General features: G+C 39.8%; 3 protein-coding genes across 3 annotated transcripts; all 3 read right to left on the bottom strand.

The window, feature by feature from the left end:
- Positions 1 to 441: 441 nt before the first annotated feature.
- On the bottom strand, positions 442 to 11132 carry LOC116306283 (b(0,+)-type amino acid transporter 1). Its single transcript, XM_031716310.2, has 11 exons — positions 10984 to 11132; positions 10260 to 10820; positions 7906 to 8031; positions 6818 to 6917; positions 6587 to 6631; positions 6177 to 6300; positions 4949 to 5052; positions 4383 to 4479; positions 3609 to 3764; positions 2649 to 2820; positions 442 to 2076 (listed from the first exon to the last, which is right to left on the bottom strand). The coding sequence occupies exons 2-11, from the start codon at positions 10777 to 10779 to the stop codon at positions 2003 to 2005; spliced, it is 1518 nt and encodes a 505-aa protein (XP_031572170.2). The 5' UTR covers positions 10780 to 10820; positions 10984 to 11132; the 3' UTR covers positions 442 to 2002.
- A 4293-nt stretch (positions 11133 to 15425) lies between these two features.
- On the bottom strand, positions 15426 to 16925 carry LOC116306173 (uncharacterized). Its single transcript, XM_031716225.2, has one exon. The coding sequence runs from the start codon at positions 16734 to 16736 to the stop codon at positions 15426 to 15428; it is 1311 nt and encodes a 436-aa protein (XP_031572085.1). The 5' UTR covers positions 16737 to 16925.
- Positions 16926 to 18431: 1506 nt separating this feature from the next.
- On the bottom strand, positions 18432 to 22280 carry LOC116306596 (type I iodothyronine deiodinase-like). Its single transcript, XM_089033483.1, has 2 exons — positions 22049 to 22280; positions 18432 to 20046 (listed from the first exon to the last, which is right to left on the bottom strand). Exons 1-2 carry the CDS (start codon positions 22148 to 22150, stop codon positions 19771 to 19773), a joined length of 378 nt encoding a protein of 125 aa, XP_088889609.1. The 5' UTR covers positions 22151 to 22280; the 3' UTR covers positions 18432 to 19770.
- Between the last annotated feature and the right edge of the window lie 1595 nt (positions 22281 to 23875).

Below are 23875 nucleotides of genomic sequence, written 5' to 3'. Positions count from 1 at the left end.
TAAAAAACCCGACAAATTAAGTAAAACATGAATATTACCACAAGTTCTCCTTGTACTGGTAGGGGGTCTTAGTTTTCGTTTTCCTGGTTTTGCTGACCAACAATTATATTCAGTGTGACCTCGGGAAATTGTACTTCTGGATTGTGCTTAGCCATGTTAAAATCAAGCTACCGAAGAGGAACATACGTCGCAGCTGGGTACCGGAACGTGGTTTCTCACTGATTTATATACTCGTGTGGCGGAAGACCGCTGAGCATGACAGTTTTAATTTCACTAAAGGAAAGAATCAAAAGCTTGCAGTCTAAGATTTATTTTACGTATCGGAAAAAAAGCTCGCTTTAATGCGGGCGATGGTATTATATTTTATATTCCAATAAAATAAACACATAAAATTATATCCATTTACTCTACTAGTTATAGAAATAAATAAACAAATCAATGAACACTGTACGTTGTACTCTTTATTTCAACTAAAAAATACCTTTTCAGCATTCCCAGAATTAAAGACCTCGAACATATTTTCTAGTCGTATCAGTTTTTACAAAGTTTCTTTGAACTCGTTGTAGATCAAGACCAACACTTTCGTTTGTATGTAGTGCTCTGGTCACCACGGAGCACGTCCTAAGCCCACAGCAGTTATAGGTCTGGTCAGCGGTATTGAAACCAAGGGTGATGGGCCAGTTAGTCCCCACTACGAACTATTCTATGTTGTAAAATATGATATACAAGACTATGACCACTAGCTAGCGAGTTTATTATTATTATTTACTAATAACCAGTTCGACATTAAAATTACGATGGGTTTGATGCAGATAAATTACATCCCTACCCATGAGGCTAAACGGCGCAAAAAGATGGGGCCGCCTTGTTGTTTGACACGAATGAAATCAGCCCGGCGGACAAGTCAATCAACATGGCGGCTGTGATGTCACATGTACCCTACGATTACGCCCCATGTATATGATTTTAGCGTACGATACCTATTTTATATAAATTAATATCATTTATGGATTATCTTCCAACGTACGGTTGAACCTAATTAAATAATTAAATGACTAAAGTTGTGCCTGGTTCACACAAGCGATGCAAGCATACGCACAACGAATTACGCATGCGCAGTCTACTAAGGTCAAGTCGCGCGCCAAACTCGTACCCATGGTCTCAAAAAAATGGATTATGTCAGAGCTCTCCTTCGACGCAGGCCAGAAGAAACGCAGGCTACGGGTAAGAGATTGTTCAAATGTTATAATTAAAAAGGAAATCGCATGTATGTTATTCATTAACAGGAATTACAGTCTCCCACTCCCCATTTCAGATTTCCCTTGAGAATAATTTTAGCCGCGACGGTCCATTGTCTCTGAAGTAAAACGAGTCTACATATTCTGCTTATGCTTGCATTACGAGAGTGAGCCAGGCTTCAAAAACCTCCCCCGATAAATTATAACTTCTACGAACTGGGCTAAACTATGAATTGTATAGAACGGTTTGAACCCAGGTGAATGAATGTTAATCGAAGTAATATGATCATCCGGGTGGATGTAGTCCTGAGAAGGACTGTTTGAAGTGACCGACGTTTCGACAACCTGAGCGGAAGTCATCTTAAGAGTCAAGTGAAGAATAAAAGTACTTTTATCATATTACTTCGACTAATAAACTATGAATGACGCATGCGCAAAACAGTTTGACCTGGTTCAAGACAGTGAGATCATACGATAAAAACATCGACACAAAATTTACATCCTAAGCTATCTTTGACATGATGCCAATATATCTTATAGGATCAACTTTAAGAATATTCATTACTTTTCTAACTATTCCGTTCCTTAAAATTAAATTCTTTCATCTACACAAATATTTGTGGGCTCCCTGTGTTACCACAGAAAGCCCGGTACAGTAACGATGGTATTCTGGTATTTCTAAAGGAAGATAAACGGAACTAAAATAATTTTAAGACGTCAACACTAATATTGTAATTTGTTTACTACATCGTACGCATTTCTTTTCAGTCTTCAATCTCGTCCTTTTCGTCTTCGACAGCAACATCAAAAAGCTTCTGGATTAGCAGGTTAAAATTATCTGGAGAAAAATAGATAAAAGGATGTTATTGAATGAAACTAGGAAGCACGGGTAGCGTAGTGGTGGTAGCGCTCGTCTTTCACCATAGCTACCCGACTACGAGTCAATTATTTGTTTACTTTTCATATTTGTGTACTTATGAGCCCGCGCGACTTTTAAGAAAACCGTATAAGCGTCTATACCACAGGAAGACCAATCAATTAAACTATACCAATAAACCAATTTATTTCTGCCGTGTGCCGTGCTCCCTACAAGGGAGCACGGCAGACATAAATTTGTTGATTGGTCTTCCTGTGGTAGTGACGTATGCTGACGAATACGGTTATCCGCGAAAAATAGCACGGGCTCAAGTAAATATCAAAGATGGCGGCATATATAATATTAGCCCGCGCGACTTTTAAGAAAACCGTATGCACGTCTATACCACAGGAAGACCAATTAATTAAAATGTTTGTGCCGTGCTACCTTGGTCTAACTAAATAAGGGAGATACAAAGTATTTTGTCAGGCAGTAGCGGTCACATAATTATTTACTGCAAAGAGACTTGCACCAAATTTTTTTGAACTACTTACCACAACCGCCGCATTTACCCACGAGGTCCCATTTACAGAAGATAAAGTACACAGGGATCCCAAGTGCGATGAAGATCAGAGCGAGAGAAGATTCGATCGGCTCCATAGCGAATGGCGTGATAAGAAGATACAAGGCAACAAGAGCGGTGAAGATTGGGACCACTATCCATACCTTGAGGGATAAATGAATAGAATGAGTTTTAACACAGGAAGCCCACGGGGCTCCAACGTCACCAACAGGTAAACCACAAGCAAGCTTGTAACATTCCTCCTGCGCTAGTAAAATAATATTTGTCATTAACCCGAAGCTGGGAGAAATCAGATTACCTTTCCGAACCTCAAAGAAAGACTGGTGACGACATTGTGGTGCAAAGGATTATGGTACTGGATTTTGTCTCGAGAGGTTGCAAAGCTTTTTGACTTCGTTTCCATAAACAGACCCACAATGCAATACACAGCGAGAAGTTTTTCAGTCCTTCTTTGAGCTTCTGAAAGATAAGCTTAATCCATGCTTTCCTGCCATGTTCAACGAAGGCCAAGGCTAAAAGAAAGCACTCCCTCTCCTACTCAATCTCGAGCTTTGGAGTTTGTGAATAATGATCTAAAAAGAAACGCATTGGTTATCGTTTCTAGCACACCAATCGTTGAAAATGACGCTTGAATTTTCTATTTTTCTTTCCTTTACCAACTTTAAGAATTTGAAAAGTAAGTAGGAAATGCATACTTGATATTGATATTGATGATATTGAAAAAGTTTGTAAAAAAAGAAATATATAGAGAAAGAGAAAGAGAAAGAGAAAGAGAAAGAGAAAGAGAAAGAGAAAGAGAAAGAGAAAGAGAAAGAGAAAGAGAAAGAGAAAGAGAAAGAGAAAGAGAAAGAGAAAGAGAAAGAGAAAGAGAAAGAGAACTAAGAGAAAGAGAAAGAGAAAGAAAGTGTCTAGATAGTACAACTGTGTTTACCTTATATGGACGATGCAGGTCGGGTCGTTTCCATCTCAGGTACAGCAAAGCGATAAACACCGCGAAGTACGACAACCATGCGGCAAAACTGAAGTAGTTTACTAGTGTACTGAACTGTGCTGAGTCTGGGATCAACATGATGAGGGCAATCACGTTCTGCAATCATAAAACACGACGATAAACAAACACCTATGCATCCATCTAGTTAACATTCACGCCCGACGCCTGGATGCTTTACGGGAACCTTAAATCAGTAAGGAACAGAGACTCTTTGTCCTTGTCAACGCTAAAGCATTTTCAATTAAAACGCATACTTTTCGATACCTCTTGGCCTTGTGTTCAAATTAAAAGAAGATCGAAAACGTTCTGAGATGAATAACGGATGCATTTGAAAAGGGTATGGTATCACTGTGGACGGCGAAAAAGGACGCCGTCTTGAAAGCTATCGTGGAATCCAAGCTCTCGATACGTTTTCGGTGAGACGAAAACGGCTGAAGTTGCAATGAGACTAGTGGAAATACGCTTAACCTTTCGCTTATAGCTGTTTTCGATATCCTGCGAACTCAGACATTCTAACGGCTTGTTGGGAAATTGGTTTTGAACTGCCGCCAGTCAAAAACTTTAGAGGTACCGACTGATTATTTTTGATCACTTGACGGCAGCGAAAAAACAAATTTCAGCGTGCAGCTTGTAACTACCGAGTAACCTTGCTAAGAGATTTGACGACGTTAACCATGGTATATCACAGTACACCGCATAAAACATGTCACTAACCATGAATATAATTGAAGGCATGGGTGTTTGTCGCTTTCGGTGTATCATTGCAAGTGCTTTGGGCATGTGTCCACTGCGAGCTGCTACGTACACAAGTCTGGAAATAATGACATACACGGAGATTAGAATGAATAACTCTTCGCCCCCATCCAAGCATGGTTTCCATCCACACAAAAAACAACTCCTAAATGCCAATTCGGTTATGGAACGAAGACCACAGGTTTGTTGGCCACTGGCTACTACGTGTTACACCATCGGAATTTCATAAAACAAGGTCGATAAATATATATAATAAATGTACACGAAGCTAGAGTATCCCTTGTATCATCGTAAAAGGTTCATTCTTCTAGGGTCATGTGGAAGTTCACTTTAATTGTTTGATGTGTTGTTCATTTTCTCTTTTTCTAAAAGGGTTTGTTTTAGGGCTCCCAGATTTCTTCTCGTAAATATCAAGTTGACTGATTAGGTTACAATAGGAAAACAATGCTCAAACAATTGTCATCGACTTCTAATAACCCCTATCAATATAGTTATCGAGCATATTAGAATGAGGTTTATTTAATCACCTTGCACCACTGAAAGCCAAGCCGTTGACGCAGCCAAAAGTAGAGCAGGCCACGAAGATTGGGATCAACCAAGCAACGGGGCCAAGCTTCATGGCGCCAACAGTCTGTGAGGAGATAAAGTGGAATAAAATGTAAATATGACAGGTAAAAGGATCGACCAATCCGCATACTAGTAAGGTTATATCAAAGCGATTAAAGACACCTTATAATTGACAGCATATATTAAACAGGCCGCAAAGTGTAAGAGCAATTACTCAGTACTATCAAGCCAGAATTCTTCACTGGACGGCATGTAGCTGTCAAGGCATGGCGTGGGTATACATCAGTATACCGCGAGGTTTCTCAATCATACGAAACTGCTTTAAGGCGCCAAATTACATGTTGAAACTTTTAGCTGAAACTAGTCTCCTACGCAGCCGCTATTAGTGTCGTCACGCAACGCTCACTCCCCTACTTAGGAGAGTGAGCGTTGCGTGACGACACTAATAGCGGCTGCGTAGGAGACTAAGCTGAAACGTGCATGTGTTTAACGGCGTTTCGAGACAAGTTTCACGGATTGGGGTATTACACTGTAGAATTTCGCCCTGAAACTTGTTCGCGACACAAATTTCTTTAGTCATTCTAGTAGTTCATCAATCAGGGCGCGCGTTATTGAAGAAATAGAAAACGCGCGCGCGTGCTGTGTGCAGTTATAAAGTAAGCGGGGTTGGCAGAACACGAGAGAAGTGTTAGGAGAAGCACGACGCGTAGCGGAGTGCTTCTCGACACTTCTCGAGTGTTCTGCCAATCCCTAAGTGCTTTATGACTGCACACAGCACAGCAAGCAAGTTTTTTATTTCTTTTATAAAATACAAATTACATAAATGACGAAGTTGAAAGTGCGCGGGCGTGCTGTGTGCTCTCATAAAGCACGCGCTCCCAACCAATCAGAACGCGAGATTTAGAGCAGTTATTTTATAAAGTATCATATTTACGCAAATGTAACGTTATGTAAAAACGTATAGACAGATAGATGTGGGTAAGACGGATAGATGGGATGGATGAATAGAAGGATGGAAGGAATAATGAATGAAATGGAGGGATGGCATGGATTGATATATCGATAAATGGATTGGTTGGATGAATGGGACTGACAGATGGAAGGATGAATGGGTGGCTGGGTGGTTGGAAAGATGGAAACGCATTGACGAGATGAGTGAAGGGGAGGAGAATGATTTGTATTCGTTACCATAGCAACAGCTCCAGAAGTCAGAATACCCTCGCCTCCCACGACCGCGATATAAGCGATGTTGGTCAGCAGGTAGCAAATGGTTACCAAGGGGATGCCAATCATCAGTGCACGAGGTAGATCCCTAGAAATAACGAAAAAGAAGATACGAATATCAGTGAAGTTAGTGAAGGATTTTGGACAGAAGAAATATACAGCAAATTACACAAGTTGCTTGCCGTCGGATCTCTCTTTAGGCGCGATAACACGAAGCAATGTTGTCTGCAACTTATCTCGCAACAGCGTTGCGACAGACGTTGCAGCAATCGTTGCGATAAGTAGAATTCGTTTCTACTTTTGGCAAAGATTGAGTCTCCGTTGTACAGTTGCACCGTCGCACTGAATATCGTTTAGTGTAATCGTGTCTTTACCTTGCAGGATTTCGCATCTCCTCAGTGACAAAGTTGAGTGCATTCCTGGAAATAAAGCGGACATCAAGTCAACATCAACTCATTCAATTTTAATCACATAGAATAAGGAAGCGTCTCACTTCAGGGTGCTATGTATTCATTTTTTTGTGATCACGTGTTGCGAAGTGACTTTGTGCCCACCCCCCCCCCCCCCCCCCAGTTTTTCAAGGCTTGCTCCAGCCCTGCACTTACCATCCATCGTATGCCCAAAGACCAGAGTAGAAAGCCAAACCAATGGCAGCAGGGTTGGATTCGCTATTATCGAAAGGATCTTTTAAGTACTGTACATTGCCTAAGATACGTATGGAGGAAAAGCGCACAATTTTTAAAAAATAAACAATTTCAGAGTAATAGGCCCTTTGCAGCTAAGCAATCACGTGCTGATTAATTCACTGAGAGCAAATGAATGAACATTTTGATTTCCATGGGTGAAATTTACTGGACTGCAAACAAACTTTCTACAACCTGTTTCGAGCCGTGAGATCGAAATAAAACTGCATTTCGTAACACACTGGATACACATGTTTTCATTCAGTTCTTTACAAGTAGCTAAAAAGAATCACCAATATAATATAAAAACAAACATTTTGCAGTCCAGTACAGACACGTGACCGTTAACTGCAAAGGGCCTATTCTTATGTTATCTTATAATTGGCGCTGTGTTCACGTGACCTCTTGTAGTGGCATCTCACTTGCCGTGTCATTGACCAGTGGTAAGAGCGCTCGCCTATCACTAATGCTACCCGGGCTCGATTCCCGGACTCCGCGGTGTGGTGTGTGAGTAGAGTCGTTTGTAGTGGTTCCGTCTTGTGCTTCGAGGGTTTTTCTCTGGTCTTTCTTCCTCCTTAAATATCGAATTCTAAATAAAACATTTGCAGAAAATAATGACTGTTACTGGATGGCAAAAAAATCGGTCTTCCTTTATTTAAAGAACTTTTGTTGGATTACTAATGTCATATCCAAAACCTTTTTCAAAATACTTTTTTCCTCTATAAGATACTTTCGATTTCAAGATAAGAAGCATTTTAAAGTTTCTTTGCCATCCAACAAAGTCTTCTCCAAGGGACCTTTGGCTGAATTGATTCGTTATCAAAGTAACCCATCAGCACGAGAATGTTTGTCGAAAATTCCATCTTTGGCCTTTCCTAGCTCAGTCTCTATTGTCATTGTCCCACACTGAGATATAAGACCCTTAATAGATCTGGTTATCTATTGTACCAGCCAACATGGCTAGCGCGTGATCAGAAACAGGCGGGCGTTGTTTGTTCAGGTTTTCTTACCTTCGGCAAGTGTTACGATACCAATCACAACAAGAATCGCGATGGCGATCAATTTCCCAAGAGTGAAGACGTCCGTTATGCGAGTAGCCACTTTAACACTCGCACAGTTGATAAATATGGTCACAGCTGCAATAAAAATAGAAAAGCAATCAAAACCAATAAAATTTGTCAATACATCTGTCATCACAAACAAAAGCTTTGATTAACACATTGGATCCACGCTTTCAATACATGGTGACGTATTTCCAGTTTAGATTGCTCCTATAAGCCCCCATAAAACAAAAAACCCTTTCAATAATTTAACCCACCCCCAAAAATAAGTGATTCGCAAATAAGTTTACCGTCCGTGAAGAAAAAATTGAAAAAAAATCTTCACAAAATTCGATTCTTATTTTGAACGCAGAAGTCGGTACTAGTGACGTCATGCATTCTTAGTGTTTATCGACCGTAGTTGCCATAGTAATATTATTATGACATACGGACGAATCCATGTTTTGCGTCAATTCAAGAAAACATTTACTTAACATTCTCTAACTATGTTTTTTTGTCGTTGACAGGAAGAGATAATAAGCCATTCCGAGGTCGAGATTGCAGAGAATATTGGCACAGTTTTAAGGACGACTGAAAATAGACGCCATCTTGGAACTGTATCCCGTAAAACAGTCGTTAAATATTAATTAAATCATAATGGAAGGTAGCTTTTACGCATGAATTGATCCGAATTTCTCTTACAAATTATATTGTCCTCTTGTATAAATACTTTTTTATTATTATTATCATTATTATTATTTTTTTATTATTATCGTTTATATATTTCTTACGTTGACAACGTGGATAGTTACCAATAGCAACGGTTAAAGTGTATGTGAGACAAGCAGATTTGATCTTCCAATAGAAATATTGGACGATATAGCGAGGGGTCCTTTTATTAGGGCCTTGATCTGTTGGAAGTACGTTACATAAAAAAATTACGTGTCCCGACAAATTTCACTGAAGCAGAAACCTGTAGTGCTCGTTTTTACTACAAAGTGTGCTAATATCTTTGTCTTCTCACGTGGTACCAGTACGACAGGACTGTCTGTAAACATGACATTCCAATCAATTGATGGCACTTTTCTTCCTTTTGAAATCATTGACAATGTATATTTTGCTTGTATGTCGAAATGGCTGAATAGGCACGTGAAGAACAAACAAGAGGAAAAAACCACCCCGTCAGTCAGTGCGCTTTAAGGGCTGTAGATGGTCAAAATGACCCCGTTTATACGTACTGAATAACCAAAACCTCTTTATGACTTCTCAACAAGATGTAATTAATTGAAAACTTAGGGAGCATATAAACAGTAATATAAAATCTTTAGAAGCCCCTTTCTTCTGTCTGCGCATTTATGTAGTATAAAATGTTTGATGATTCCCTTTTTTAACTCAGTAGAAATTTAATTTCCCTCCCCTGGATTCCTCCAAAAAACCCATGTGTTCAAACTTGTCTTGTCTATTTTAGCTTCTGACGAAAATAAGGTTATCTAAAACTACACTTCACTTCTTATTTTTTCATTCAAATGTCTTCTAAATAGGCAGAAAATTATGATTCTAGCCTTAGTGCCATATGTACAAAGTTTGATTTAAAAGTAAAGTGTGTGCTATGAGCTGCGTGAAATAAACCAATCACTGTAAAGCTGCATTGCTCCTATTGACGACATATAGCGAATAACTTCTAATGAAAGTAATCAGAAATAAAACTATCATCCTAAGCTACAATAATATTTATCAAATTCTCCTCAGTAATTATTTTACGACTTTTGATATATTATTCATTCCTCGATACAATTACTAAGTATCGAGTTCAAGGTGATGTTTTTAAGATGTGTTTAAGACTCAAAAACTTAAAAGGAAACTTCCGAAACACATGCAAATTTTTCTTATAGGTTTTGAAGTTATTTTGTCTATCAATATCAAACTGGATTTACGCGCCAACGAAGATTGTTTTGATATGCAAATTACTGGATGATGCAAGACCCGCTTTTTCTGTCTCATCGCCCACGTTACAGAACGACTTTTATTACTGTAAAAAGCACGATATATATATAACAACAAATAATAATAAAATACCATGGATTTACAAAACGTTTCGATATCGAGGCGTCAAAATCACAATTGTAACAAATTTCTGGAAGAAAATTCGAGTTGCATTGGAGTGGAAAATCTTAAACGTGGCAATTTGAACTCGTGTAATATTTTGCGCTGAAACTCTGATCACGATAATTTACTCGAAGTTGGTCGAGATTCCACCAAACGATATTTTATTTAAGACTTTAGTTTTATGATAAAAGATACGATTAATATGATTACACACTCACCAATACATGCCGCAGCCAGGACTTTACGAACAGCCAAAGGACTTATTTCACAATCCGGGAAGAATGGTTGTGTGACATAGCGTGCAAAAGTCAAAGCGACTATCGCGATAGACGACGGACGAATGATCAAAGCTAGTGTCCAACTGTATAGAAACCCAGGCAGAGGACCGAAGGTTTCTTTAAGGTAGGAATATTCCGCGCCTGATTTAGGAATCATGGTCCCCATCTCACAATAACAAAGGGATCCACAAAGAGCCAAGAGACCACAACCGGCCCATACTACAAGACTCATGCCAACAGATTCAGTACGAACGAGCACACCTTTAGGCGAAATAAAGATGCCAGAACCGATCATGACTCCTACGACCAATCCAACGCCATTTAGAAGTGTAACTTCTTTTTTAAGCTGGACTTTGTCTTCTATTTTGACTTCAGGTACATCGCCGTTCGCTTCTTCATCTTTTGTCAAAGGTTGACGAGCCTCTGTGCTTCCCAAAGGGTCATTCTCCTTATCCGCCATGTTTAGGAAGGCTTCTTTATTAATACTTCAGAACCCAATATCTTAAGAGGAAGAAGTATAAGAAAAATTGACTTATAATCGTGAAGTTGAGTAATAAAAATCGTTGCGTGCCGGTCAAACAATGCTATAAAACCCGCACTATCATATCAAATGATAGTTCAAAAACGGTAAAAGTATTTAAAAAGACAAAATAATGATACTTACAAGTAAGTTCACGAAGTTTAACGTTCCAGAGCACGAAGAATCCGGGCCAGAAAATCACCCAAACAACAGAAGCTCAAGTATCGACCGGTTAGACTCTCCTCGTGATCATAATACTCCAGCCCGCGAAAACATTATCAACACAGTGCGTTTAATTATCGACTGCTGATTGGCTGGCTGCATGAAAAACGTGTTGAACCTGTTCACAAATTTAATATGTACTTTGGTCGATTAATTCTTTTCAAATGACATCCTATTCAACCTGCACGTGGGTGCTACATGATGCGCAGCCACTAGAATATAAAGTACTCAAGATTATTGAATTTTCAAATTTTTTTCGTTCAGCCTGGAGTATCTTGTGGTGCCTTGAGGACCTTTTTCAAGTCATATCCATTAAAGTCAACTCCATAGCGTCATTTGCTGAATAGAGAAAAAACTCTCACGCTCTTGAATATTTAACGAGTTGAGTTTTTTGGTAATAATACAAACAAAACGAAAAACTGTTTTTGCCCATTTCCTTTTTGATATCAAATAAGAATGATAAGGAATAAAACGTAAAAATATATACTTGTTTGACGTTTTTATAATAGATATTGATGTAGAGAAACAGCGATAACGAAGTGTTTATGTTTTTAACTCCGGAAAAGATCATTGTGTTCTCTGCATTGGGGCAATAAATATTTTATCAAGGACTGGCAATTTTTATCAGACACGGTTTTGAGTATATTACAGGAAAGTGCAAGTTCATCTACAAGTCGTTCATATTACCTTAATTTTAGTTGAGGATTAAAAAAATTTGTCCAAGGTCGTGAGTTATCAGAGCGCAGATGCAGAAATATATCGAGATTATTACACATTTAGGGTCGATAAAATGACAAAATTTACAATTTCCAGTTTACCGTGAAGTGATATCGTATCACTTCACTGATACGCTTTTTATTCACGGCTTTAGCACACAGATATCGAAACTGAAAGTGTAATATAAGATAACATAACAAGATTAGTGATAAGCATGTGGGCCCTCAGAAGTGTATATTTGTTGGGGCATGTTTCGAGTAGCATTAAGTAAATCTGCGTCCAAAAATATCGGAAGGCGGATAAAATGAGGAAAATTTTGGGGATGGGCTTTGCGGAAACAAAGTCAATTCATTTTTATAGGAGCGAGAGAATTCAGTTCTGAAGGGTGGAGGGTACGTCCATCCACGCCCTTGTTGATATTTGTTGGTTCAACAACAAGGGATATTAACTTCAGTGCCAGCTGCTTTTGGCTAACTGCATGAACACTGAGCACTGCCAACTATTCAGAACAATCCCCTGGTAAACAAGGTGTGGTTCGTTTATACTTGCCACAAGCAGGGCCCCCATGTCAGGTTAACTGGCTGACCCCGGGTACCAGATACTTGGGTGTGGTTAGGAGTTGCTCAGGGTAAACCCATGGTGAAAAGTATCTGGTTACTCATAAAACAATGCAGGGGAAACTCCTCGTGAATAAAAGGTTGCGATGTCTTGCATGCCACCCACAGTGAGTGAACAACATTCATTAGTTTTCTAGCCTCAAACTATCTGTAAAACATGAGATGTCTGCCGTTTTAGATCATTAAATTTAAATCCGTATTCTGAAATCTGCATTGTTTTCATTTTATTTAAAGAGAAGTCATTGCTACCGGGCTTGATATTGGTCGTTCAGTCGGCGAAGAAATATTTCTTGCTCCATTCGTGTTTTACTTGTTTTGAATACAAGTTTTATGTCAGAAGATAACAAGTCAAGGGTCACTTCGTGATGTAAGAACGCATGATGGTAATTGATATGCGATTATAATAGGCGTTAAACCCGGTGATAACGAGCGGAAAATCCAGAACAGACACTGAATTCCGGCAGAGTTCAGCGTTTGAGGAATCTGGCAAACGCAACCATGGGGAGCCCAATTTGGTAAAAGAATCAGACGAAAATAAAACTTAGCTCATTGATGGTTTTCACGGCCGTCATGTTGGATGAATTTAACAAAAGATTCGTCATTTGTCTCTTTTGTTATATCCTCCAACATGGCCGCCGTGTCTTTTGTAATTACATTCTCTTGGGAATGATTGAAAACCAGCAATAACGATGTTTCTAGATCATGAGCGAGGACCAATAAATTCTATAGGAAGACGCATGAAAAAACATTGTATACTAGCTGTATTTTTCAAAGAGTTTTCCATTCACTCGTGCTATGGAGAACACTATCGTGGCTCTTCAAACATAAAATATATTAAAATTTCCTTAGGGGGATTTTAAATATACGTTTTAGACAACTGAGGAAAGGTATCAAAGGGGGAGGGGGAGAGATCACAGTCGCGGCCAAATTTAAAAAGTCCATTACCATACTTTATCATATGACCCGTGTCTGCCCGGACACGCGCTCTTAGAAAAACCCGCTTCGGGAAAATGGCGTGAGCAGGAGTGTACGAATTCGTACGGCCCTGCTCGAATCCTGCGACCATATTGACATAATTTGCAACTTTTAAAATATCTTTTTTATTTAGGGTTATATGATAAAATGCTTATTGACTGAGTTAGGTCGGGCCGTACGAGAAAATATCTGGCTCTCGGTCATTTGTACTGCGCTCGGTCCGTACGGAATCACCTCGAGCCAAAACTTTTCCCGTACGGCCCGACCTAACTCAGTCAATAAGTACATAGCACTTGTACGACTGGTTTGAATGATGGATTTCGTGCGAAGGAAACTAGATTACTTCAGCCACGCCACAGTCCATTAAAAACATGGCGGAATCGTGGACGGAGTCTGAACAGTGTTATGACGAGCTAGCTTTTGTAGTTTCATTGTAGCCTTCTAACCAAATGGTTGGTTAAATAAGTGGCCGATTTTTCCCAACTGCAAAACAATGAATCACGACGGCTATTTTTTGTTGTTGTTCTGTTTTCCGGCTACGCACCTGATGCGTTATTTCGTCATCTGATTTTACTCACATTGCCAGTGAGGGGAATTATATTTTTCAAAAGTAATGTCACCAGGCACGGTCTTAACATTTGTTAGACATCAAAGAATTATCTATAATAAATGCATGCTGTTTTATATATTTTTGCCAGGGTTATTATTTATATATTTCTTGTCATGTACATCAGTAAATTGATTTTCTTCAGTTGGTGAATCAGTCTTGAAAAATAAAATAACTGAATCAAACAAACACAATCACAAAACAGACTCTTTCAATGATTTATTCATTCTGCGGCACGATTTTATCACTGTGACTTAGATCTAATATATTCTCTCACTAAATGTTGGGTTTTTTTCGTTACATCTAACACTTTCGGTGTTCGTATACGACATCATAATTGACTGTAATTTTCTTTTGAACTTCCTGGTATCTTTCACTTTTCATACATTTTTAAAAAATTCCACCTTAGGGTTTCCTTATTTTGTCAATCTCAATCTCAGAGTAATTATTTCTTACTGCGCATGCTCGATGGAATAAATGGCATTTGGTTGAGCATGCGCAGTAAGAAATAACGGCACTGGGAACGAGATTGATATCTTGCATGTTTCCCCTTCCCTACCCTTGTCAACTCTCTTTGTCTCAATTTGCTAATCACCTTAATTTTATAACTTCCTCAACAAATTTTTCCGTTGAATCGATCTTGTTTCGATATGAGTTTTACTGTGCCATTGCGCATGTGTAGTTGCCGTGGCCGATCTACTGGTGACGTGTAAGAATTTACTGACCATCTTGGTGTTGTGTGGTACTCAGAAATTGTTAAGGTGAACCTTAAATAAGCTATTTGATTTGTCGACGTTTAGGGAATATAAGAAATGATAACAACAGATATTGTTAGTGTATATAGTAGTTTTTGAGCTCCCAGAGTCTTCCCTGCTAGCAGAGTCTCTCTTCTCTTTCTCTCCCTTCTTTTAGGCGGGGAGGAAGGAGACTCTGCCGATGTAGAGCGTTTCCTTTGATACACCGCCGTCCACGATTGTGGACGAACAAAACCAGTTTTAAAACCGGTTTTTAACCGATTACATGTAGTGCGCATGAGCAAATGTAAGACACCGTGGCGCCAAACATTGTTTGACGAGAGCGGCTGGAAAAATCATGACAGTGTTGCTAAGTTACGCCACGCATGCGCGACAGAAATAACGTCCTACATCGGCAGAGTCTATTTTACTCTCTCAACCAAAACAAAAGGAAAATAGGCTCTGCTAGCAGGGAACCAGAGTCTATATCGAGTTTCTCAGCTAGCGTTATTTGCAAGGGCGAATCCGTAGAGGGGATTTTGGTGGTTAGCTATCCCCCGTTGGCCGGAGTCGAAAAAAATTGAATAAAGAATAAGATAACACCTACTGAAATAGAACGCCAAACATGCCTTTCTAGGTAACAGCCAACACCTTGAAAATGACCCTGGATCCACACTATGATTTGCTCTTGAAATTCTACACTAAAATTACATTCTACTTCTTCCCCAGTGTTTTCAAAAACCCTTGCACTCTGTCCTGCAGATCTTCCTCATTTGCCGACAGCTGTCGTCGCAAAGCATCAGGGGAAATCGGGGCAAGACTCTGAGTGACGTCACTCATGCCTAGTCCCTTTCGTAGAGGAGAAGAAGGTGGTAGACTGTTGACGTTAATCCTGGGAGGACCAGACCCCCTGCGACCAAGGTTATAGCTGAGAGGCTCAGGAGAGAGGCGCGAGGGGGAGGGGGAGGGGGAGGGGGAGGGGGAACGGCTTCTTGTAGGAGCCGAACCTTGAGGCAAATCCAATCGTATCCTGTCCCTACCCCTCATAGTTTCTAGTGTAGCCCCAACTGAAGCTGGAGATTTTGATCTTACCATTCGAGCCGACGAAGGCCTTTGTTTTTGACTGAAGTCTGCAGACAAAGTGGTTTGAGCTCTTCTTGCAGGGGGCGGGGTAGAAGGGCTCCACGGCACCCTCGTGGGAGTGGTAGAGGGTCCTTGTGTTCCCCTCAGGGGAGGGGTAGTGGGTTTCTGTGGTATTGTCGCCAAAAATCCCTTTTCTAACACAATTTTCTCGACAATTACTTCATCTACTTCAGATGAACCACAAACTTCACTGAATGATGAAGAACTAATGTCGGAAACAGGTCTTCTTCTCAGAAATCTCGGCGAAGTAGCCGGAGAAGTGTTCCCATCACACGAAGAATTAATGAGCTGCAAACTTGTGTTATTCAAAGCACTTTTCATGCCATTTTCTGTAAAACTAGTTTTGTCATCAAGAGTCTTTCCCTTACTTTCCTCCAGTGAGTGCTCAACATGATTTTCGACGTTTATTGTTGGGTTTGTCTGAGAGGAGGATTTCAAAACACTACTCCGTGTCTTCTCGCTTTTAACCCGATAAACGCGTCCATATTCGCCGGTCACTACCGAAACCTGTTCCTGTTTGTACGAGTAGTCTAACATGCTTATTGCCCGCCGACCCTGCAGGCCAGGGCGTGTAGGATTATTATCTGAATCAACTGGACTTTCTTTTCCTTTATTGCTCAAGATATCCAGAACATCTCCTCCGGGTACTGGAGAACTTGATCTCTGTCGAGTCAAGTCATGGCGAACCTCCAGTGAATCGCAGCCAAGTTTAACCATTGATTTGTGCTCCTTCGCAGAAATTGCTTTGAGTTTTTCCTGCAGGTCCCTCTCTGCGATTCGTTCTTCTTTGAGCATCGTGCTGATCATACGTTGACCAAGTCTGCACAGTGAAGGGTCTTTACCGAGGCCTTTTGCTACTTTACTTGTGTCTTTAGATGCCATTCCAGTAAATGAACGATTACTGAATTCCTTTCTTTTCGACGTTCCTAGTTCGTTCCTAGTTCCGACGTTCCTATGCAGAGAATAAAGTACTGACAGCGACAAAGACCCCAAAAGTCTTGGTCCACGAGTTTAACTTCAAGATATTCTACATATTTGTACTTTGAGCGATATTGTACTCAAACATTTGAAGAATCACAAATTATGATACGGGAAACATCTACCGGTAACTTATGAACCAAGTCTAGCGGATTGTGACCCAGAATCTTTCTTGAACTCCATAAACAGCGAAGAGTAAAAGTTGATAGCAGCACAGACTGTGACTTTCCCTTGATAAACCTTATTATGTTAACCAATTAGATTAGACTGAATGCTTACGAACTATCGGACTCCTCTTTCCCAGTTATTAAAACGTCAACAAAAGTTACATGTCGTTTTGAAAAGTACAAACAAAGCGATAGAAAGCTTGTAGCAGGCAAGACAGAAGCGGGTAGCGTCAAAGAGAATTGATAATCCAAGTTAGATATCTAGACGAACCTTTTTCAAGGTCATTACCATGCATAGAGCTTTGACTGTCGTTATTAGGAGATGGTGTTGACTTAATCCGAGTCTTTTGTTCACGAGTTTACTTTTATGTTGTGTTGATGAATAATTATTCAAAAAAACTTTTTATTTCTCACTTTGATAGCACTTGGTAGTTATTATAGACGAGCTGTGAGACAACCTGGTTGACATTTGAATGTGTTTTTGAGCGGAGAAGAAAAGCTTTTGACAGACTGCAGGAGCTTGCAGTGATGGTTCTGTAGCCTTTACCGTGTCCTCGTAACAGTGCTATGACTTAATCGTCTGTTGAAGGTAAACAGTTCGTCATACGAAGGTAAACAAAGGCGATTGTCGGCTTTTTGGATTTGCAGTTTCGTAAGAATGAAATCTCGAGAGGATATCGAGAATTTGTTGATGGATTTGTTTGAGGTAATTATTTTTGGATGAAACAGCACGTTTGGCGATGTGCCGTGGGATATAGGTGGTAGAGATAAAACCGAAAAAACTAAGAAGAAGAAGAAGAAGGAGGAGGAGGAGAAAGAAGAAGAAGAAGAAGAAGAAGAAGAAGAAGAAGAAGAAGAAGAAAAAGATAATAGCGAAGAGAAGATTCCCGGCCGGTCCCTCGATCTCCTCCTCACTCCGTCCTCCTCGTCTCCTCTCCTCTGCCTTCTCCCCTCCCCTCCTCCTCCTCCTCCGCCTTCTCCTCCGCTTCCTCCTCTCCGCCTCTCCTCCCTCCCCTCCTCCTTCTCCTCTCCGCCCCTCCCCTTCCCTCCTCCCCTCTCCTCCTCCTTCTCCTCCTCCCCCCTCCTCCTCCTCCTCCTCCTCTCGCCTCCCTCCTCCTCCTCCTCCTCCTCCTCCTCTCTCCCTCCTCCTCCTCCTCCTCCGCCCCTCCTCCCTCCTCCCCCCCCTCTCCTCCCCCCTCACCTCCTCCTCCGCTCACTGCCTCGAAGTTTAAGAATCGAAGAATGTTTCAGAGAATAAAAGGGGAATAAAGTTACAGTTCAACATGACTGTTGACGCAACATAAAAAAACGACAGCAATGTACAAAATAATAAAAATAGAGAAGAAAAGAAAAAGCGAACAATGTTGAATAAACAATAAAAAACTAAATAATTGATAAAACTAAAGTAACAAAATAAAATTCAAAAAATAACAAAGTTTAAGAATATCGATTTTATTGATAAATACTGAACTACGACTTATTAAGAAATAAAGATAAAAAATAATGGGGTTCTCGCTGCATCGTCTCAATGCGCTTTACATTTATGAGCAGTGGAGGACTTTACGGGCGCTATTAGCATCCGTGCAGCTTACAATCATGAGTGATTTGTTAGTACATTAGTGCTATGCCTCCAAATTGGGATAGGGCTGTTGAACATGTTATTCATGACAATAGTTTTTTCCAGAAGCTAAAAAGCTTCATACGTAGCAATTACTCTGTGCAACTTGTCTCACCGATAAGACTACAGGTTTTACTTAGTTTTCCTTCCAACTTCGGGATGGCTAACAGTGCTTTTCGCGGGAAAAGTTTAACGAGTAAAAACTTCACACATGTAAAGGCAACTGGCGATATTTTCGCTAAAGCAGAAAGACGCTTTGCAGTTTACAGCTTGTCAAGAACATCAAACCTTAAGGCGTAATATTTTCCCTTATGGTTGTCATAGTAACAAAACTGAAAACTGAAAAATGCAATCCACTTCACGGATCCCTGAGAAGAGGGATACGACCAATATTTCAGCGCTTTTCGTGTGGGTAAGAACTTTATGTTGCCCATTCACAGCGCCAAACCCAGAAAGTAAAAATTACTGCTCATCTTCTTTTTTTTTTTAAATGATTGTCAAAAACCAAACTCTCCTAAAATAATAATTCTATAAGTTAAACAATCTATTCCTTTGTTTACAATTAGCATCACTAGGAAATGGGCCTTACTGGAGGGTACTGAAGGGTCCTGAAGGGGTAAAATGGGAGCTGGGATTTCCCTTTTCTTGGGCTGGGAAAATGGGATTTTATGCTCTGGGACTGGGATTCAAAAACAAATAACAATCAAAATGAGAATGGGATTGAGATTGGCGCAAAACAAGAGCTGGGATTATGGGATTTGAAGTGGGATTTGAGTGAAATTTGGGCTGGGAAGTGGGATTAGACCCCGCTTCAGGACCCTCTTACTCACGCGCCAGTCATGCTGGCTGGAATGATATAGTTTCCTCTACACGATGTGGAAGTCGTCGCGATTCGAGTAATCCAGTACCGCTCGAAAGCTGGATTTTCATTGCTCCCTAAGTACAGTACCGCTTTTGTAAGGTTAGGTTTAGTGCTGTTGTTTGGATGAACGATCTATTGTTTTTTAATCCAATCGTGGAACTTGTTCCGAGCGGTACGGGCTGGCTCCGCGATTCAAACAAATTCCCTGGAGCCCCTAGATATCTTGTGTCCATATGACAAAAACTATCAACTACAAAAAACTTAAAGACTACGATATTAATAATAAATGCCTTATTGTGACAGATTATTATTGTGTGTCTGTCTGAAATCATTCAACCATGTCCTTACTCTCTTTAATTTGTATCCACGAGGTCCAATATCTCCTTCTTCGACGACGATGCCGTCTTGTATGATGTAAAGCCTTTCTGGTAGGGCACCGTATGCCTTCATCGCCTCGTCAGCCATGTTGTCGACCACTATTTGAGCCCACGGTGCATGCTGGCGGAGGGTATGCGCTGCTTCAATTCTGTCATGCTCGTTCCGATGCTGATTGAAAATTTTACCGTTCTGGAAGAAAAGAGAAACGGTAACTTAGTAATAGAAAAACCTTTTTGCATCAATAGAAGCTTTGCACCATCACGTGATGGCAGCCATGACAGGAGGCAGGAATTCATGAGATAGAATTCAGTTTTCCAAGGGAAAAAAGACTCTATTGTCGTTCCTCCTGTCATGGCTGCCATCAAATGATGGTGCAAAGCCTCTACAGGAAAATAAAATCTATTCACACGAAAAAAGAAATCTCGAAGAGAAATAAATATTTTTTCAACCAATATTGCTATCGGCATTGCTGCTATTGCCACGTGAACTTGGAAACTGTTACGTGAACGTCGTCTGCCACCGTAGCATAGCGAAGGTGAGTGTGAATACCAGTGTCATAGTAGAACTTTATTTTCGACAAGCAAAATCGACGTGTTTGAAAAATTCTGTTTTTCCATGTTTTTTTACTGGTGCATGGAGTTCCTGTGGTCTTTGGCGGGAACTTTTCGATTCGCGCCAAAACGCGCACGCGTTAATACTCTGTCTCGTTACGTCACTGGCGAAACACTAAATTTAACGAAGTCTAATCCTTAAAATATGTGACGAAATATTTTCGTTTTTCCCCTAAAACTTTAAGGATGGAAGAATAATACGAAATCACTAAAGAGTTTATCTCAACTATGTCCAAAAACATTGAAGCTAAGTTTCTTTCACAAATTAACTGACCGGACAAGCTCCACAAAAGAAAGCCGCATTAATTCATTGATATTAACTTATTACTAATTAATTTATTCTGTATTAGAGTTTGCGTGAGTAAAAGTCATGTTTGATCAATATCTAGTTCAGACAAGACAAAGTTGTTTATCTGAACTGTCATTCAATTCCTTCCACTCCTTTTCCCGTTGAAGGATCGATGTAGACGTCGACAAGGGAAGCTGTTACCTATTGATAGGTCGAGTTATTGAAAAACACAGGAAGAGCTGGGCATAATGAATCGAAATCAGTACGTAAAGGAAACGGAAATTATATTAAACTGCGAGAAAGAAGCCGAAATCATAAAAAAAATCCACAAAAAATCAGAATGTATGGAAATTATATACAACTTCCCGTATGAATTTTTCTATTTTTCTCTTTTCTTTTCTTCCATTTTATTTTAATTTCCTTGCTGAAGTTTTGATAAGCAAAGAATCAGATGAAAAAACCATTGATTATATCGTTTTTCTTTTTGTATATTTTTTGTTTTTCATGTTCATCTAGTTTTCTTTCCACAGTAATAAAACTTTTCCTGTCTGTTCGCTCGTAAAATCAAAACAGCCATGTTTTTATCATTTGGCTCCGTTTTCAAATAATATTGCATTCAGTAATTCTTGTGGCCCCAGGGAACATTACACGTCGTATAATGTCAGTTATGGTGGAATGTTTGTTTAAAAAACGTCGGCAATATCCATGTATAAAATGATAGACGATAATGAGATTGTAGATTATTTATATAACTATGTGTATATAGCGCTGTGCAAAACATCTGCAAAAGTCAAATATATCAATATATCTATACATAAATTAAACAGCATATTTCCAGATTCTTTAAAGCGATTTGCAACCAAACGTTAGCCGAATATCTAGATTACAGCTCATGCTGTAAACTTTGGTTATATTTTACCAAAACGTTGTATTAAACCTTCATTAAAGCGATTTTTGAGTTGAAAATTACCCATAATGCACCAAATATATCGCTATACATTTTAATTGCAAAAGTTTTGCAAAGCGCAGCCATTTGCAAAAATTATGGCCGTTTCAAATATACATACAAGTATATCAAAAGCATATTAGACACGACGGGAATATCTTTCTTGATATTTTTTTCAGAAAGCCCTAGTGATAGACAATTCAAAATAAAATATCAGGGGTGATATTCCATAATTTTTGATATGCTTTTGATATACTTGTATATTTATTGGAAGCGGCCACAATTTTTGCAAATGTGTGGCTGCATATATATAATAATGATTATTACTATATTTCCATGACTCACCTTCAACATCCATCCCTCTACAGGGTGAGTCTCTTCGATGTACACGACCAAAAAGTCTGCAACATCAGCAAAATCTTTCTGTATTTCGCCGAATTCTTGCATCTTCTCGACAAATGTGGGTCAGCTGTTACTTCCAAAGTTCAGCACCAAGGGTCTGTTTTCCTTAGCAAAACTCAACAATCTTCTATCTTCGTGGAGTTGGCCTTCAAGGTGCATTACACATGGATTGGGTGCTGGCAGGCCAGTTTTTGCTGTTTTCAAGCTTGCCATCTTCACCACGCGTGTTTGGAGCTTGTACATGACCCACTTAAAGGCAGTGTCCCAGTATTCTTCCCTAGGCATGTGTATCTGCGCTGTCCAGGCGAACCATTTCACGGTGGAGAGCGTGTTAACGACGGGAATTTGATGAAGAATCTTCATGACAACAAACTCGATTGTCATCATAGTTTGGTTGAAGAAGAACAGAATATACGCTGACAACCGTTCAAGACAAACCATTTTCAGTGCACAATTTGTCGCCTAAACTGCGCCGTCTCCAGATTTGGGTAGTTTCAAATGCCTTTTCTTTGAAGAGGGTTTGGTCTTTGTCGATGCGTTCGCACTCCACAGTACCTTGGTTAAGAGGTGAAGTTAAGGCTTGTCAGTTTGACTGCTAGACAGTCTGCCGGTTACAGCGCAAGCTACTGACTTTTATTTACCTAAGACCAGCTATTGTCGAGTCACATTAATTAAATGAGAGAAAAGTTCAAGTGTACAGTTCCACTTGCTTAGTCACGCGCATCTGGGTGCTCGCAGCGAACACTGCGTTTAACACTACCGGCCAGGCACTTTCAAGGATGACAACACGAGAAACCTGCAAACTAGAAACAGATAATTCTTCTTCTGTTTGTGGCAAGAAAGCTTTGATGTGTCTAAGATTGATTCAGTGTTCACCCTCACGGTCACTTTGATGATCAGAGAAAAATGTCGCGTGATTTATCAAATTTGTTATGACGCGTGATATTTGCCTCAAGTCCTTCCTTTAATTTTCAACTTTAAGGTTGGTTAGAGAGTCAATGAGAAACGTTTCAAACTCACTGAGCCCTTAAAGGAAGTGCACGCGATAATTACCTCTAAACTCAAAATCTGGTGGTAAAATCAGGCTAAATAAAAACGCTTTATTTCTCCAGAATGTCTAATCCTCGTAGGAAATTCCCCTGAGAGTTAGAAGATTGAGAATAGGTCTTTGTCCATAAAGTACATGTGCTGGCGGGATACAAGGGAAAGGCATTTCGTACAGATAAAACCCGGAGGTGCAGAAGAGGTCGAGTTTATACGTCAATGCCAGGTGCTGGTTTGCTTGTCGCGAGTGAGATGAGTCACGATATCTGAATAAAAATCGTCGATTTGGCGGCATATGCTGGCGTCATGTAGACGAAAGGCACATGGAAGAATGACTAAGGGTTTAGAAAACAAATTAATAATACAGAGGTGAAGAGCTGCGAGCCGTGCAAGACGCAAAGAAATACGAATGACGGGGAGTCTGGTTCGATCGAGATGTAAGTAGATTCCCTGTGGTGGGGTGTTTTGAAGACGAGACTTAGGTCATGTTAATGATAAAAAAGAGAGAAAAATGAATGACAGAAAAGAAAAAGGGAAGAGAAAAGAAATGAGATGGATATGAAGGAAAGGAGAAAGAAATGTATATCAGTTATAATATACATCTCTGAGAAAGAAATGACAAAAGAAAAGATAAGGAGAGGATAAATGGAAAGGAAAAGAATAATAACAAAAAGAGAAGTGTGAAAAAAGAGAAGAAAAAAGAAGATAAAGGTATAAAAAGAAAGA

This window comes from Actinia tenebrosa, unplaced genomic scaffold (genome assembly GCF_029948245.1).
Source record: "Actinia tenebrosa isolate PJP-AT-01 unplaced genomic scaffold, QUT_ActTen_1.0 PGA_scaffold2__45_contigs__length_23673736, whole genome shotgun sequence".
Taxonomy (NCBI): domain Eukaryota; kingdom Metazoa; phylum Cnidaria; class Anthozoa; order Actiniaria; family Actiniidae; genus Actinia; species Actinia tenebrosa.
The sequence above is the reverse complement of the archived record's forward strand: the minus strand, read 5'-3'. Positions and strand labels throughout refer to the sequence as shown.